The following is a 15,928-nucleotide window of genomic DNA, read 5'->3' as shown; positions in this document are numbered from 1 at the left end:
GCAGTAATTAATATTCAGTATTCAGTAATTTATATGCACATGAAAAAGTACAAAGTATGTCAGAGTGAGATGTTTTTGTCATAAAGCTTTCTCTTTCTGAGCAAGAGCTTGAGTAGACAAAACACAGTGAAACATAGGTAGTTATATAACTTTCTCTATTCTCTAATCTTAATAGTTTTCTTTACAAGTACATGATCATGTAAACAGAATGACATTCAGTTAATCTTCAGACCTCGTATTTATCTCATGGTTATGCATGATGATGTCATTAAATATCTTGGCAGTATTTACCTTTCTTTTAACCTTGGGAGGACAGCATTTAATATTGCAGCTTAATTAACTAATAATATCCCCCTCAAAAAGGTTATTGGTTGTTACTTGTAGAAAAGTGAAGACAGTATGCTGTCTGCCCTGCTTGGGAAGTTATTGCAGGCTTGTTGACTTTATTTTCCTCTCATACACAGCATTAAGCCCAGGGTTTCTCCTTAAATCACAGCAGTAATACTAATCCTCGACCACAAAAAAATGAAGCTAAAATTAAGTGTTTGGATTTGTATAGGAGTGCTGATTTCTTCTTTAGAAATTTGCCTCCAAAGTTAAGGGCAAGGTTGAAAGGATGCATATGATCAGTCATTACTGCAGTGCACTGGCAGTTTGCTAAAAGTGTGTTTTCCCGGATTCATGTTGAAATAGTGGTGGTGACTATCATGCATAAAATCAGTTTAATAATTAACTAAATACATACAGGAAATGCCTTAGTTTATTTTATTTAGGACTTTGAAAAACCCATGCTACTTTGAGATAGGAGGGAGAAAGGAAAATATTATTGTTTTTTAAATTAATGTAGTTTGTGTTTGAAGAGACTTTATTTCATACTGTGAGGGCAGAGCCAGAAACATAAACAAGTTTGTGCTATTTATTTGCTTGTTCTCTTTTGTCTCAGTTTGATTATTTTAATTGCAGCATAGTAACATTTTGGTACTGGGGCAGGCAGTGCCGTCGAGTGGAGGCTTGAGAACCTGTCACGTTCACGGCACCAAATGTCGAAGCCACAAGAACAATGAAACTTCCTCTCTGCTTCTTGTGTTTTCTTCCTTTATTTCATTACAGAAGATCTAACAAGACAGTGGGGGCTGAGTAGAGCTTTCTGATATGCTGGCACCTTTGTTTTATAGCAGAAAAATTTTTTGCTGCTTGTACAGTCATTCTGATTTCCCTAATGCCTTTTAGGATGTATTAAGGGGGGGAAATTGGAACAAAATCAAACTTTGGTATAGATTATGTTCTTCAGGTGACTCTGTGTTCTCGCACAACTCAAGTTGGGATGTTTTCTTTCGTAAGCAATTTCCTACAGAATTATTGTCTCTAGCATATATAAAACTATTTTTGACCAGAGTAATTTTATTTGCCCACTTTTCAAAATGATAGATACTTTTGTAGTCAATGGGGGTTACGCTGTTAATGTTCAAAAGGTGTTTCTCTCTTTATTTTTTGGGGTTTTTTTCCCTCCTGTTTTGTTGTCATCTTTGTAAGGGAAATTTCTTGTGCAAGGAAGGAGGGAAAGGGACTGCATTGCAAAATATACCAATATTGTAAGAAAAAAGTCCTTCTTGGAAAGTATGAACTAGAGATGTACTTTGAATTTTTTTTTTTTTTTTACTCCAGAGTTCTTAGAACGATTTTTAAGAATAAATGTCATTGGGAAGTCAACTGTCTGGTTAGTTTCTATGATGACATTTTATTTATTTGTTTATTTAGGCTGGTCATAGAAAAGAATGAGGGAAGGTATGAAAGCAACCTCGATTCTCAGAATCCACTTTATTAAGTGGAATAAGTTTGTTAGCACATTACTGTAATTCTAATAAGAAAACTGAGTTAAGGACTGAGGGCTGCATCTACAAGCCAAGCTGTTGGAGCTGAGTAAATGAGAAGGGTGTTTGTAAGTTGATAATCACTGGACTTGCGAGGAAATCCCGATGGAGTCATTTTACTGCCTGCATTCCTCCTTAGCTTCTCTTACTGCTTATATCCATCTGTAGCAGGCCTAGAAGGATGTCTGGATTGGACTAAAAATTCTTATTAGCAGGTAAAGCTTTGGTCTCTGGAGGTGAGGTGTGAGATGTGAAAGCTTGGGTCTATCAGAAGTGGACTGGTGTCAGTACCCAGGAGTGAAGCTGATCCCTGTGTTAGCTGCCCTGCGAGCTGAAGGTGTACACTGAGGCCTTGGGGAAGGCTGGCTGGGTGGTGAGGATGCAGAGCACAAGAAACAGTGCAGGAATTGGATGAAAATTATGAATGGAGACTCAACCCAAAAGTTTATGATAAATGCATTTAATTTGCTGTGTGTTGTATCTGAATATCTTCTTTGCTGCTTCTATTTAATTTTCTGCTATGCATGCTGTCCCTAAACAGACTTCATCAGGATGCTGTACTGCTGTGATTTTCCATTCCTGATAGCATAGGCTATTGTGATTGAGCAACACAAGATTCTCCTGAAGAAACTTCTGTTAGAATTGCATAGAAGAAGATTATTTTTGGTTCTTTTCCTGAAGTTTTTCCAGGTGTTTAGTCCAAGTAGTTACAGATGTGTGTTATTTTTTGCTTTGAGGCAGTGTATTGCAGACTTCTGGTCAGCTCTTTCTATGAATGTAGTGGGTGTTCCTCTCTTTAGTAATTATATTCCATTACAATCCAAAATTAAAAATACTTGGAGTAGATATTGATTCTTTCTTAGCACTTGTGATTCTTCTTTACCAGAAGCTGTTTCATTATTAACAAAAATTAATTCCAGTTTATTTTTACAAAGAGAGTAAAATGGTTCATAATTAGCATTCATCTTTAATAGTAGAGTAACCTTGTTTTCTTTGGGCCACAGGATACAGGCATAGCTTTTTCAGGCTCGTGAAGTGATTTATGACCTACAAAAGAGAGAAATAACAGTTTGACATCTTCTTCTAGTAGACTAGGAGAAAAATCGAAGCTTCAGTGAAGTCAGTGATAAAATTCTGATTTATTTCAGTTGAGTCATAGCATCCCCACAGAACTGTTCAATTTTTTTACAGTGTCATTTCTGCTTTGGGGAGCTGATAGAGAGCTGTTGTAAAGCTTATAGGGTGTTGTCTGTAAGCATTGTGAAGGCCAAAGGTATATATGGATTTAAGGTGGAATTAGGCACCACTGAAGATAGGTTCAGAGGAAGGAGGAGGCACAGCAACACTGCAGCTAAGCTTGTACCACTGATTGTCAGAGAAAGAGCAGATATGGGGGAGGGATCATCTACAGTTGCCTTGTACCTTCTTCCAAGATACCTGCTATTAGCTTCCATGACTAATGGAATTTAGTCACAAAGTAAATGTTTCTTTTTGTTGACTCATATAGCCATTTCTTTGAATATTTTATTTGGTCACAGCCTGTATTCATATATAGCGCGTGTGTGTGTGTGTGTGTATACACATAGACACACATGCCTACAAAACTGGTGTTGATCAGACTTTATTTCTTGGCAGTTGACAAAGTAAAGCAACAACACTTTTAAGATTTTGATGCTTTTAAGTGCTTTAAAATGACATTTAAACTTTCATCTTCTGTTACTGCTGGTTGCATTTTTAATTAAAGCAAATAAAATGAAGATGGACATGATATTTGAAGTTGTTAGTAGCTGTCATTCTGTTCACAGTCCAGTTTTTTGAACTCCTGGATGTATTAAGAACATCAAGTTAATCATACTTTGTAAGTGTTGGCAAGACACTTACGTGTGGCTCTGACATAATTTGGTGGCTTTAATTTTTGTGCTTAGTAACAATGTGCGTAGCTACCACTCACAATAGCTTTACCAAAAGTTTAATGTCCATCTAGCATATATTTATTTTCAGTACAAAACTGTAATTCTGCATGTTGGGATGTGATACAAATATAGTCTTTCATGCATATAGCTGTATTCTCTCAAAAAGCATGTATTAAATTGGTTGCTCTTCCAACTTGAGTAAGAAAAAAGCTTTTTCTACTTCCCAGCTCTTACACTGCTGCTCCAATATAACTGGATGACACTGGCATGCATACCAGTATCAGCAGGAAGCACCTGCTGAGGGAATCTACCTGTTCATACAAATATGGGATGGGATTAGGGGCCAAACTCTCCATCTGGTCCCTGCCATAACATCCGGAACCACATCCTTGCCATTAGGCAGGCACCCTCTGGGAACAGGGTCCCAGCAAGCCATCATAGGCAAAGGAGGACACTGAGTTTTCCAGGACAGACACTCCACATGCATTTCGGAGACAGAGAGGGTGGGTAAGCCCTACTTGGCACTGTACTGAACAGGATAATTTGGGAATACAATTTAAAGAAGTGGTGCAGCATTCTGAATTTCTGAGGGGCACCTTGTAGGCAGCTGTTAAACTTACTGTGACCGTGGCCATTTGTGGAGCTCACTGTTGCCATTTGCTTAGATTGAATATAGGTGTGTTTGACTTCAGACTGTTACTCACTTTCAGGAATAAAGTGGCTTAAATTCTTGACTCTTAATTTGAAAGTTTATTATTGTACACTGTTAAATGAAGTGCATGCTTATGAAAGCATCTCACTATTATAGAAGGAAGTATGAAGCATGCATCTTGTACATATGTGTGCAGTGGGTTAATCCTTCACCATGATAACCATATCAAAAATTGTAGAAATATTATAGATAATGTTTAGGTACACTTTCTGCAACTCAGAGTTTTAATTCAGTGCTTGGGATTCAAAATAATTACCTGAAGTTTCAACATGCTTCCTAGGTGGTTGAGTAGAAAAGAAAAGAAAAGAAAAATAAACCCTTTTGGTGCTGTAGGTATGGAAAAATTGAAAACATGAGTTCAATTTTTGATGAGGCACCAGAGAAGATGCATAGAGTTGGAGTTACTGAAGTGCAACAAAAGTTTCAGTAAGATTATGTGCTTTCAGGAGCGGTATCTACTCTGGGGCTAAGTAACATTATTTTGATGCTCAGGTTAGTGATATTAAAGGTGACACGAAACTTCAGCACCTTTTGCTGAAGCCTGGGTTGCACATCACTTTGCATCTGAATGTGCAGATATGCCAAGCTGGTCCTAGTGGCCAGGAGGACCAACTCTAGCTGTGTGAAGTCATTGAAACTCAGATTGATAACTGAAGGAACTCAAATTCAAATATGATAGGTTTAATATCTCTGCGTATAGGTCCTCTAACTGTACGTGTTGCTGTATGCACCTTGTGTGGAAACACACTGTGTTTCTGTCTGGCTTGCCCTCTACTTTTTACTTTCTACCTGTACAAAACCATGTTTCCTGAGCTTTTTATCAATAGATTATGTTTTATCTAATGTAAACAGATTGGTGTTTGACAGGCAGTTAACTGGAGTGAAATCCTAGTGTAGGCAAGCCCACTTTACAGAAATGTGTAAATGCCTTTGTTTATGTGATTGGTCATATTTTTCTCATTGCTAAGATAGGTGTCTTGAAAATCACCCCAAATTGTATAAGATCTCTGGTGTTGTAAGTAATGTATACGTTTGTGTCAGTTACGAGATTAGAAAATGTTCCTGGATTGGAGTTTTTCCACAGTGCCTTACCCTTGTGAGAGTTGTTCCATTTTTCCTCTGTCTCTCTTGAGTCTGACTTTCTCCCTGCTCTTTGACGGTTTCTGGGGAGGAAAGTTGGTGCGGGAATTTAAGTGGACAAAAAACAGTTTTGAAACTGAGATTGGCAAAGAAGATTCAGTAGGAATCAAAATATGCTTTACTTACTGTTCCAGAAGTATCATCAACTGGAAATGAAAGCTGTTTAAATACAAAGTTACCCGTAATATTATCCTTTTCTGTGTTAGATTTGCATCATTTATCAGCTATGCTATTCACAAAGTTTTATTTAAAGTCACAGTAGATATGAAATACTAGGCTTCAAAATCACTCATAAGCTGTTAATAATTGTGAACTACAAGAGAAAAATCTAGATTAAATAAATAAATTACGTGGGAATTTGGACTCTTTTTTCCAGTGAAAATGCTTGCAGGCTTAGTATTTTTTGCAGCCATAGTTTAATACTTATTAAATACATCATAAAAGGCTAAATGGATTTAGAATAACGTTTGTTTTGATTTGTTTTTTTTTAACTTAGATACCTACCTAATACGAACAAAAGTATGTAAGAGTGACTGATATACATATATAGATACATATTAATATATTCTGGCATTGTATTTCATTATTTAATTGGCGTTGAAAGGGAAATTTTAGTGACATTAACCTGTGGCTTTTTGTCCTTGAGTATTAAGGATCACAAACAATTCTTGATAACTAGAGAAAGAGAATCCCTATCTTGAAATTACAATACGGAGTCTTGAAGGTTTTCTTCAGTAGTAACACCTGTCTCCTCTTTGATGATGTTTTGGTGAAAGCAGGTATTTTCCTCTTTAAAAGTCAAAATTAAGCAAACCTATTGTATATTAATTAAAATTTTAAAAAATAGGTACTTCCTTCTTCTGATATTTTTCCCCTGTTGTTTTATTAGAGCCTGGTTTTGCTATTCCTGGGCATATTAGAGGTGCTGACGTAGCCTAATCCATAAGCAGCTGAGTGAGTGGCTCTGTTAAGAGCCTTAGCCTATGGGAATACAGAAGGTAGGAGCCAGCCTACAGTGCTGGGGTCAGTCTGGAGGGGTTTTGGCAAAGTCTCAAGCAGAACTGGGGGTTTCTTAAACCTGTGGGTTTGAGTAGCTGAGAAAAACCTCTTTCTCTGTCAAGATGTAGGTGGATTTTACAGAAAGTCATATTAAATCCCAGTCTGTAACACTGAACATTAATGTTAGCCATTTATTTGATTGTTACAGCATGTGTTAAAGAGCTGCTGCCGCCCATTTGCAGCCTAATGTGTTTATTAGACGATCTTCCCAGTGGCATCTTGAAGTGTCTGTCAGGTAAAAAATTCATGAGCATTATTGGCTTTCAGGCTGCAAATGGAATATGTCGTCTTCTTGCTGTCTAATACACCACTCTAAAGCCATTACACAGGAGTGAGGGAAAAGATTGAGGAAGGAGCCTTCAGCTTAAAAATGTGAGTAAGTAGGTGTTGGAACCAGTTTTCAGTTCTTTTATACATAGGCTCAGTGGCATTTCCAAGTAAATTATGTTTCTTTTCTTAGTTATAGTTTGTGGAGTTGAAGAATAACATAGAGTTTGGTAAATACTGCCATAAATCTTGTTTTAATGTTATCTGTAATAGACTGTCTTTAAAACAGAAAGATTAGAAAGTATACAAAGGGCTACAGGTGTGTGTCAGATTTTAGTACAAATCCTTTAAAGGTGACTAGAGTCTTTCAGCTTGCTGCTATCACCTTCGTTGTAGAAACTCTGCTTTCCCTTTTTGCTTTTTGCTGTGTGACTGTTGTAGGGTGGCAAAGGTTTTAGACAGTTTCATCTACAGTAAAAAGTGGTAGTGCTGTTTTGAGAAAAAAGCATACTCTTAAATAAATTAGTGTATGTTTTTAATGTGAGGTTACCATCACCAGCCAAGGTACTGAACATCTGGTTTGTTTTGGCAGATTGGCATTGTTTTGTTTGGGGTTCCAGGTGTTTAGTGGTGAAGGACAGGAGTAAGTTGGTTGTAGAGCATGTGGTGTACTTATACCAGGGATTCAGGAGGGTGGTTTAATGTGTCTCTTAACTTTCTTTTGTCACACTTCTTATTAGTGAATCTCTTGCTTAAATCTTATTTTACTAGACAATGCAGTCTTTTTTTCTCTTTGTTCCTTTTATTTCGCTTGATTTTCACCTCTGTTTTATTGTTCATTTTCAAACCATTATTCATGTCTGCCTGGATTTGTTGAAATTTTGCATGAGTTTGCGTGCGAAAAGGCCGAGCTTCTCCAGGGGTGGGCAGGCTGCTTTCACTGCCTGGGATTCTGACAGGTGCTGTTCTGGAATGTGCTGGGAGTTAAAGTTGCTCCTGAACTGGAGTTCCGTGGCTGACCACAGAAAGCTTGGCCTGAGGCTCCAGTGCCCCCCCCCCCACCCACCCCCACCATCTGATCTAGTATCTTATCCTGCCTCTGACAGCAATTTCCTTTGGAGGTTTGGGAAAGTGGCTAGCAAGCATTACCTTCGCTGAAAAGGCTGCAGATTGCAGTATGTATCAATATTAAATATTTTCCAGTTCTGAAATGTAGTCAGTGAAAAAAGAGTTCATAAGCAGAAAAAATGTGAAGAATCAGAATTTGCATGTGACTTCCAACTTTCCTCTGGCTTCTACCAGAATTAATGTTACCTTTCTAATTTCGAAACTGAAATAGAAAGCTTTCTAGTCATGGCAACTTTACAGGAAAAAAGGATGAACTGTCTTGGCTATATGTTTGAGTAAACAACCACAGAATTATAAACTGGTTTTTTTCAAATTAGCTGTTAGAGTAAAATTTTTGCCAGACTTTTCACTGACTCGTAGTATTTTTTTGTCAGTAAACAGTATTTTTCTGTTTGTTACTCAATAAAACACTGACTTTAGTGAATCTTTTCAATATGTATCAGTTGTATGTACACTGGTTTCATCTGTTGATGGGCTGGAGAGGTGGTAGTATAGTGCTGCTGCCTGATTGTCCACTATATGATACTTTACCTATTGTTTGCTACTTTTCAGGTTGAAATAGCAGCTTTGAAGGTGTAATCCTCATTTATTCTTTAACTGCATTTGTTGGGCTTATAATAAATCTGACAGTTTAACAGGCCTTGTTTGGAAGATGGCCTGCTCTGATAAGAGATAAAATGCACATTATCTTCTTCTACATTGACTCTGGATGATTAACTCATCACTGGTGCCGAGGATCAGTTTTGGAAGTGTGGAAGGCTTACTCTGCATGCCATGTTCCTTCGTGACATTTGAGGAGTTGAAGAGATGTAAAAATTCTCACAAGTGATTTGTGCTAGGTATTTTCCCGTCTCCCACTTCCATGGTGCCTCTGCTTTTCTTTATCATTTGAAAAGTGGATGTTTACTATTGCTTTGTTATTAGGTTAAGTCTCTTCTGTGTACTCCAACTTTAGCAGTTGCTGGTGGAGGATGTAAAGGAGGATGTGCCGTCACGACAAGAGCAGACTATTGTTTTATTACTGATAGCAACAATAACAAAACAACAACAAAAAAAAAAGAAGAAAGAAAAAATAAACGGAAAAATAATTTAAGCATATTTCAGGCTCTGTTGCTTCAGTCTCAACATCTGGTAGAAATTGGTTAGATGTCAATGAATGTAGTTACTAATACGTACTATACTAAAATTTTTTATTTTAATTTTTCAGTGTTTGTGATTTGTATTTAACAATTGGAGTAATTAGCCACTGTTTGTTTACAAGTAATTTGGATCCTTTGCCTGTGGTAATGAAATGGAAAGAGGAAAAATGCACTTCTGGCCTTAAATATAAATAGGAAAAAAGTATTAAGTTACCTGAGATGTCCCATTGGTATGGTCATCAGTATGAGAGTAAAATTAGTTCTTTGGATATTTTTAGTAATAATAGATCTGACTCTCTAATTACCTCCTTCCTTGTAGGAAAACGCTACAGTGAGTGTATTTATATTTCCATTGCTCTAGTGCTCATTTATGCCCAGTGGAATTAAAACTTGAGTAGCATCTTAGTCAGCATTAGAAGTTCAGGTCTTAGTTATTGTTCTAGTTTTGGTGTTCTGTTGGGGTAGGACACATGGAAAAAAACATGATATAGAGAAGAATCTGGTACAACCACTGAAGGCAAAATACCAATTCCACAGTGAGATATTATGTTTGTGTTTTGGAATGCAGTACAGCTCTCAAAGAGCTTACACAATGAAAAAGGGGGAGTGCCTGGTTTTGCATGACAACTTATTCTGTGAGACATGCATTCAAATATAACTTTGTAAGACAATTTCTTTTAAAGTAAAACTTAGTTCAGTATCTGACATATCGATGCTATTTTTTTCATTATCAAGCACGTTTTTATCTCTCTGTCCTCAAAGCAGTGATTACTGCTGGTTTTGTTTTTATTAATTGCCAATTTGGTTAATAGTTTTTCTGTGCCTTGCTAAATAACCCTTACCAACATTTTCTTGATTTTTGCATTTTTATGTGATAGAGCTGATATTACATTTCCACTACTTCTAAATCAGTGAATGGATCAAATGGCTTAATTTCTTTATCTTTCTTCTTTCTGAAAATTCCTGTAGAGATGTACAAAAAGATCAGTGGAGCAGGATAAAAGCTGCTTTCTAATCTAAGGTAGTTCCCTTAAGGGGAAGTTTACTGGAGCCAAACTTTGAGTCTCTGACTTGTTATTCTACTCATAGTGTCTTTAGTTTTGAATTGTCATGTTTCCTGGAAAAATTCTGACTTCAAATATGGGACTTTTGCTTTCTGAACTGAGAAGTTCTATGAGTGGTTCAGGAACCTAGGAATATCTAAAAGTGCTTTAAAAGTTCCTAAGTTCTCTTGTTAAAACATTGAATGCTATAACGTTATGAATGTTTGTGTAGTATAAAACTGTTGGTGATAAGTAATAACCAAGACATTTTGATACAGATAAATTAATATATATGGAGGAAATTAAGGCAGAAACCAAAAAGCTTCATATGCAATTTAGGTGCTTTGACTCACAGATGTTTATTTCTGTGTCTAAAATTCATCTTATCAATTCAATAAAAATTCATTACATTTTCTGATTCTTGCTTGGAAATTTCCTACAGCCCTGCTCCTTGGTACTATATGTGCCCAGAAGTACTTTCTTTAGAAATAATGTTGGTTTAGTTTCTTGCTTGTGCCACATTAAATTTGTAGAGGTACTTAAACCTCAAGTTCTTCATCTAGTGGTATCCATTGGTCTTGATTGTGAATTAGCTCATGGAAAAATATGTGTAACAGCTGTTTTCTTTTCAAAAGACGTGAGGAAACTGGGAGAGTGCTTTCCTCTTTGACTCATTAGAGTCATTGCTGAGAAATGGGACATGGAGCTTTGCTACCCTCCTCAGCCTAAGGGAGTTAAACCTCAATTCCTGTGTTTTCAGACAGTGTTTGAACTACTTAGTGGTGAGTTTGGTGGTATAGACCACACCCCTAAAGACTTTGCACTGCAGGAGTTAATCAGCCTTGCCCTCTTTGCTTGGTAAACATCCAGCTTTGGCAGGCAGGTAGCCTAGCACCCAGGAGGCTGTCCTGCTTGGTGGGAAATACAGGCTTGGGAGCCCACTCTGAAGAGGAAACTCTATCTCCATCACCCAGTTTCTGGCTGTTTTTCTGTTGTAGTTGGTAAGATAGTGTTACAGAAGAGTCTATCCACACCTTCTAAAAGTTGATTCTTCCTTATTTCTACTAACTAGGGAATAGATTTTAGTTTCTGAATTCCAAAAGAATTCTGGACCTTTTAACTATCCCAGTCAGACCCTAAATACGTAGGGAGACAAGGGTTTGGGGGCACATCATTTTGATTTTAGTACTGTGTGCTAGATACAGATGAGTGACTTTCATTTTAGCCTTTGAGATTTTTTAGATTGCTTCAATATCATCTGTCTAGCTCTCCACTTTCCAAGACGTCTATCTCTGGATTTTATGTTCTGCTCTGGAGCACAGTCACCTACAAGACAAGAAAATGGCCTATAAAAATCTTTGCGGTATAGAACATGATTTTTAATTAAGACATAAAGGAGAATAGAAAGCAAACATGATAGTAGGTGGTCAATTTCCAGAAATACATTATGATGTGTGAAAAATAAATGGGTTACTCATTCTAAGAATAAACTGATAATGTTGCTGAGAAAAAGATGTAATAGCCTGTAAGTGCAAACAGAATAAAATAAATGCATATATTATTTGGGTAGAACTATTTGCTATGTTTAATAAGGAGAAAAGAAAGTGCTAGTTTTGTAATTATGATACCACTTCTGTTCCCCTTAATACAGAAGGATAAAGTTTACAGTTTATGGTGGGAGATGACTTTTAATATCCTCCAAAGGTTGATAGTGTGGACCTAGTGGGATTCCTACAGAATAGCACCAGTGAGAATGCAAGAATTGATTTATGCATTGGTGGAGCTGCTGGTGAAACTTTGATTCCCACAAAAATAAAACTTCCCTTTGAAGAAGGTGTGACAAGAATAGGTAGCAAAGCTGTCAGTAACAGTTTATGAATGCTTTCTTGGGGAGGAAGGGGTTTTGGAGGGTGGTGTCCACCCTAAATGCTTACCTTCTTGCTGCTTGGGAGGGAAGGGGAGTGAGAAGATGACAGTTGAAAGTTTGACAGGTATTTGTGAATTGTTATGCTTGTTTTTCTCAAGAAAAACAGCTGATTTACATTTCTCAGGTATTACTTGGGAAGCATAAGAAATGACGGGATTTGCCAGCCTAATTGTTTTTCTGAACTTCAGGTCACCATCTGAGTCTGGATCAGAGATCAGATCTTGGGAATGTACGGCTTTCATCATGCTGACTATTTTTTCTCACTTTGGTCAATGAAAAATTTAGTCATTGAAACAGAGCCGCAAGGACAGCTCCAGCTCTGCACTGAGAAAGCTTCTGTTTAAATATTGTCAGGTGGAGGTTGTGATGGTACATATTCCCTTTGAGAGTTGTGTCTGCTCCACCACAGAACCACAGCCTTCTTGCTCTGCTTACAGTGGGATCTTCTCAAAATAACAGCAGCATATAAGTGTATGTAAATATGCATGTGCATGTATAGACTCAGTAGAGAAAGAGATAATCCAGATATCTTTCAAATACAGTTTGATACCATTCATGTCGAAGACCAGATGGAAGCTATATGTTCCAGGCATGATACAGCCTTTCTCATGAAACTTGAACAGTATCTAGAAGAAGGGAAATGACTCCACTCTCTGCTCAAACTGGTTAAAAAAACGCCGAGATCCGCTCAGTTGGTCAGAGTATAGAGTTAGTAGCACCAAGGTTGTGGGTTTGAACCTGGTATGGGCCATAAACTTAAGAGTTGGACTCAGTGATCTGTGTGGGTCCCTTCCAACTCAGAATAATCTGTGAAAAAAAAACCCCTCAGTAGAAAGATTTTTTTTATTTTTGCTTTTAATTTAGAGAAGTGTTAGGTGGTGGTCAGTTCTGAATCTGAGATGGCTCCAACTCATAATTTGCTCACTCAGGCTTCAATGAGCTGTCTTTCTCAGCATTAACTGCTTGGACCTTAGTCTTTGGGCTGTTTCAGCCAATATCTGCAATATCTTCACTCAGTTGGCTCATGGTGAAAACTGAGATTTCCAATGTGATCAGCTGATTATCAACACATAGGCTGGCAGCTAGATTTTAAAGGAAAAAGGGAAGGGGACTGTGTCTTTAATCCCCAGCAACTCCCTTTTTAGGTTCAGTGCATGGCTGACTAGGCCAGCAGAGGGAAGGGAACTGGTGGGACATAAATGAAGGGCTTGCAGGAGGTGGTGAACTCCCTTGTTTTGATACCTGATTTCCACTTCGTGCCAAAGTGAAGTGGTCATACAATTACAGGCTCCAGCTCTTATTTTTGTATGGTATGAATCACCACCTGGACATACTCACCTCTTTCATGTGCCTCATGCTTATTTTTCTGTTAATCCCGAACAATACAAGTGTCTAGCAACACCTCTCTGCCATCATCCTCAAAAAACTGGCAGCAACTAGGTAGATGCTGAGCTGGGACTACCCCATCTTGCATGAATTTTTGATCATTTACATTATCTCCCTACGTCCTTTGGTGATTTCTGCCTCCAGAATATTGGTACTTGTTGAGAAATACGTAATCTGAGGCAGGCGAGTTTCATGTGCTTCTACAGGGCATGGGGATACCAACAGTTGGGAGCAGGGCAGGATTTCTGCAGGCTGTTCATTGCACAAATTATAAGCTTCTGTTTTTATATTACGTTATCTTGACAAGTTATTCTCCTTATGAGGTAGATTATATGTACAAAATATTTTTCAATTCCTCAGTGATTTCTAGTGCTGACAGATGTTCTGTTTCTGCAGTTTTGTACATGTACTTCAGCAAGCATTATCGTCTGACTTTTAACTAAAGCTGCATGTGCTACCTTTTCACACAGCTGGGACACAGGTTTTATTTCATATATTTCAGTTCTGCTGTGTTTTACTTGTTGTATGGCTCTGTGGCTTTTCCTTTGTCTTCATCATTCAGCCTTGCAAATTTGCCATGAAAATTCAGCAACCCAGGCAAAAATATACTTATCTGTTCTTACATAACTGGTAACGATCAAAGAGATAATAATGCTTTACTTGCCCACCACAAATTTTCTTCTCAAGGAGTTTTGTGTAGCATTTTGTGGGGTCATAAACAGTGCTTTTATTGGTGCCTTTCAAACAAGCTCTATTTCAAATGATAGATTTGCCAAGTAAAATCTTAGTTGAGCGTGGAATGTGAAACTTGGAAATACGAACTGAGAACTTAAGACTTTTCTGCTATAACCCTTTCTTGCACTTTCTTCCTTTTAGTTGCTGATATGTGTTCAAGATGAGTGGGATGGGAGAAAATACCTCTGACCCATCCAGAGCAGAGTCAAGAAAGCGCAAGGATCCTGATCAGGTTGGACCCAGGTTAGACCATTTACTTGTGGTAATACTGAGAGAATGAGTTAAAAAAAATCTTACATGTGCATCTGTTTTTCAGTTAGAAGATGACAAACAACATTCTTGCAAAGGGAAGTCAGCGCCAAACCACTTTATTGCAGTAATTCTGTGTTGTTGAGGGTTTGGGATAGGGATGAGAGCAATTAATATTTTATTATTAATTGTTTGTTTATTTCTGAATCCAGTGTTGTGCCAAAATGCAGAATTTTGGTGACAATTTAGGAGAGATGTAAAAATGGTTTTTGGCTTCCACTGCAATAAGTCTTCAGTCACTCATTTTGTCAATCTGAGATTTTTTTACCACCTCTGTTGTACATTATAATCTAGGTCTTGAAAAATATTTTCCATCTTTACAGCAGTGCTGTTACCAACACAAATGCATTTTAAAGCATTTAATCACTCATTCATCATCTTTTCTTAAGACTGCCATAAATTCACAAGGCAGCAGGGAGTATGGATTGCTTAGTGTAACTATTTAAACTGTTTTATTTTCTCATACACAATCACTATATAATACCCTCTGGGTTCTCAATACCACATGGGAGGGATACTTGTAAATATTCAAATCCTGTCCCCCTCCCCCACACCCCCCTTCCAAATAATCTTGTGTTTTCAATTTGTAATCCCAGTCCTCTTTTGAAACAAAAACATGACTGCTGGAAGAAAAAAAAAAGTAACATCTTTTCCGATGCCCCTTTCCTTGTTCTAGAGGAAACCTTTCTACTTGAGAAACCTGTAAATGAGATTTTGGTAATGAGAGAGGGAAGTTCTCTCCCTGTTTTTGTTAAACTACTGTCTAACCTTTTGAAATCATCTTTGAGTTGGCCAGAAGGCAAGTAAACTGATATTAAAGACAGCATTTTTATAAATTACTCTTTCAGCCCTAAAAGAAGCACTGAGAAACGCAATCGTGAGCAAGAGAATAAATACATTGAAGAACTTGCAGAGCTGATTTTTGCAAATTTTAATGATATTGACAACTTTAACTTTAAACCTGACAAATGTGCAATCTTGAAAGAAACTGTGAAGCAAATTCGTCAGATAAAAGAACAAGGTAAGAAGACTAATTAATTGACTTTGAATATTTTGTGTTGATTGTTATTTTGTTTTTAGCTAACCTGATAGTCTCTTCAGCCTTTCTTTAGCAAAGTCCAATGTAATGAATAATGCTGTAAGGTCATGTGAATAGAGTGTGTTGAGTATCATATTCAGTATTTTTAAAACAAGCTTCACTGAAAATTGTTTAGAGAAAGAGAAAATTGATCAGTCTGATGTGTGTATCTAATGGAATTGAAATCACTTGCGCTTTCACAAAAGTTAAACTAGCAGATG

General features: G+C 37.3%; 1 protein-coding gene across 1 annotated transcript in view; it reads left to right on the top strand.

Annotated features, from left to right (window-relative positions):
* Positions 1-15,928, top strand: part of NCOA2 (nuclear receptor coactivator 2) — a 118,879-nt gene that overhangs the window by 29,351 nt on the left and 73,600 nt on the right. Inside the window, exons 2-3 of the mRNA XM_062489510.1 lie at positions 14,462-14,563; positions 15,478-15,650. Of these exons, the coding sequence (XP_062345494.1) occupies positions 14,481-14,563; positions 15,478-15,650 (256 nt within the window). The 5' untranslated portion in view covers positions 14,462-14,480. The remainder of the gene's footprint in view (positions 1-14,461; positions 14,564-15,477; positions 15,651-15,928) is intronic.

Source organism: Cinclus cinclus, chromosome 1 (genome assembly GCF_963662255.1).
Source record: "Cinclus cinclus chromosome 1, bCinCin1.1, whole genome shotgun sequence".
Classification (NCBI taxonomy): Eukaryota; Metazoa; Chordata; class Aves; order Passeriformes; family Cinclidae; genus Cinclus; species Cinclus cinclus.
Note: the sequence above shows the minus strand (reverse complement) of the source record. Positions and strands in the feature narration are given on the sequence as shown.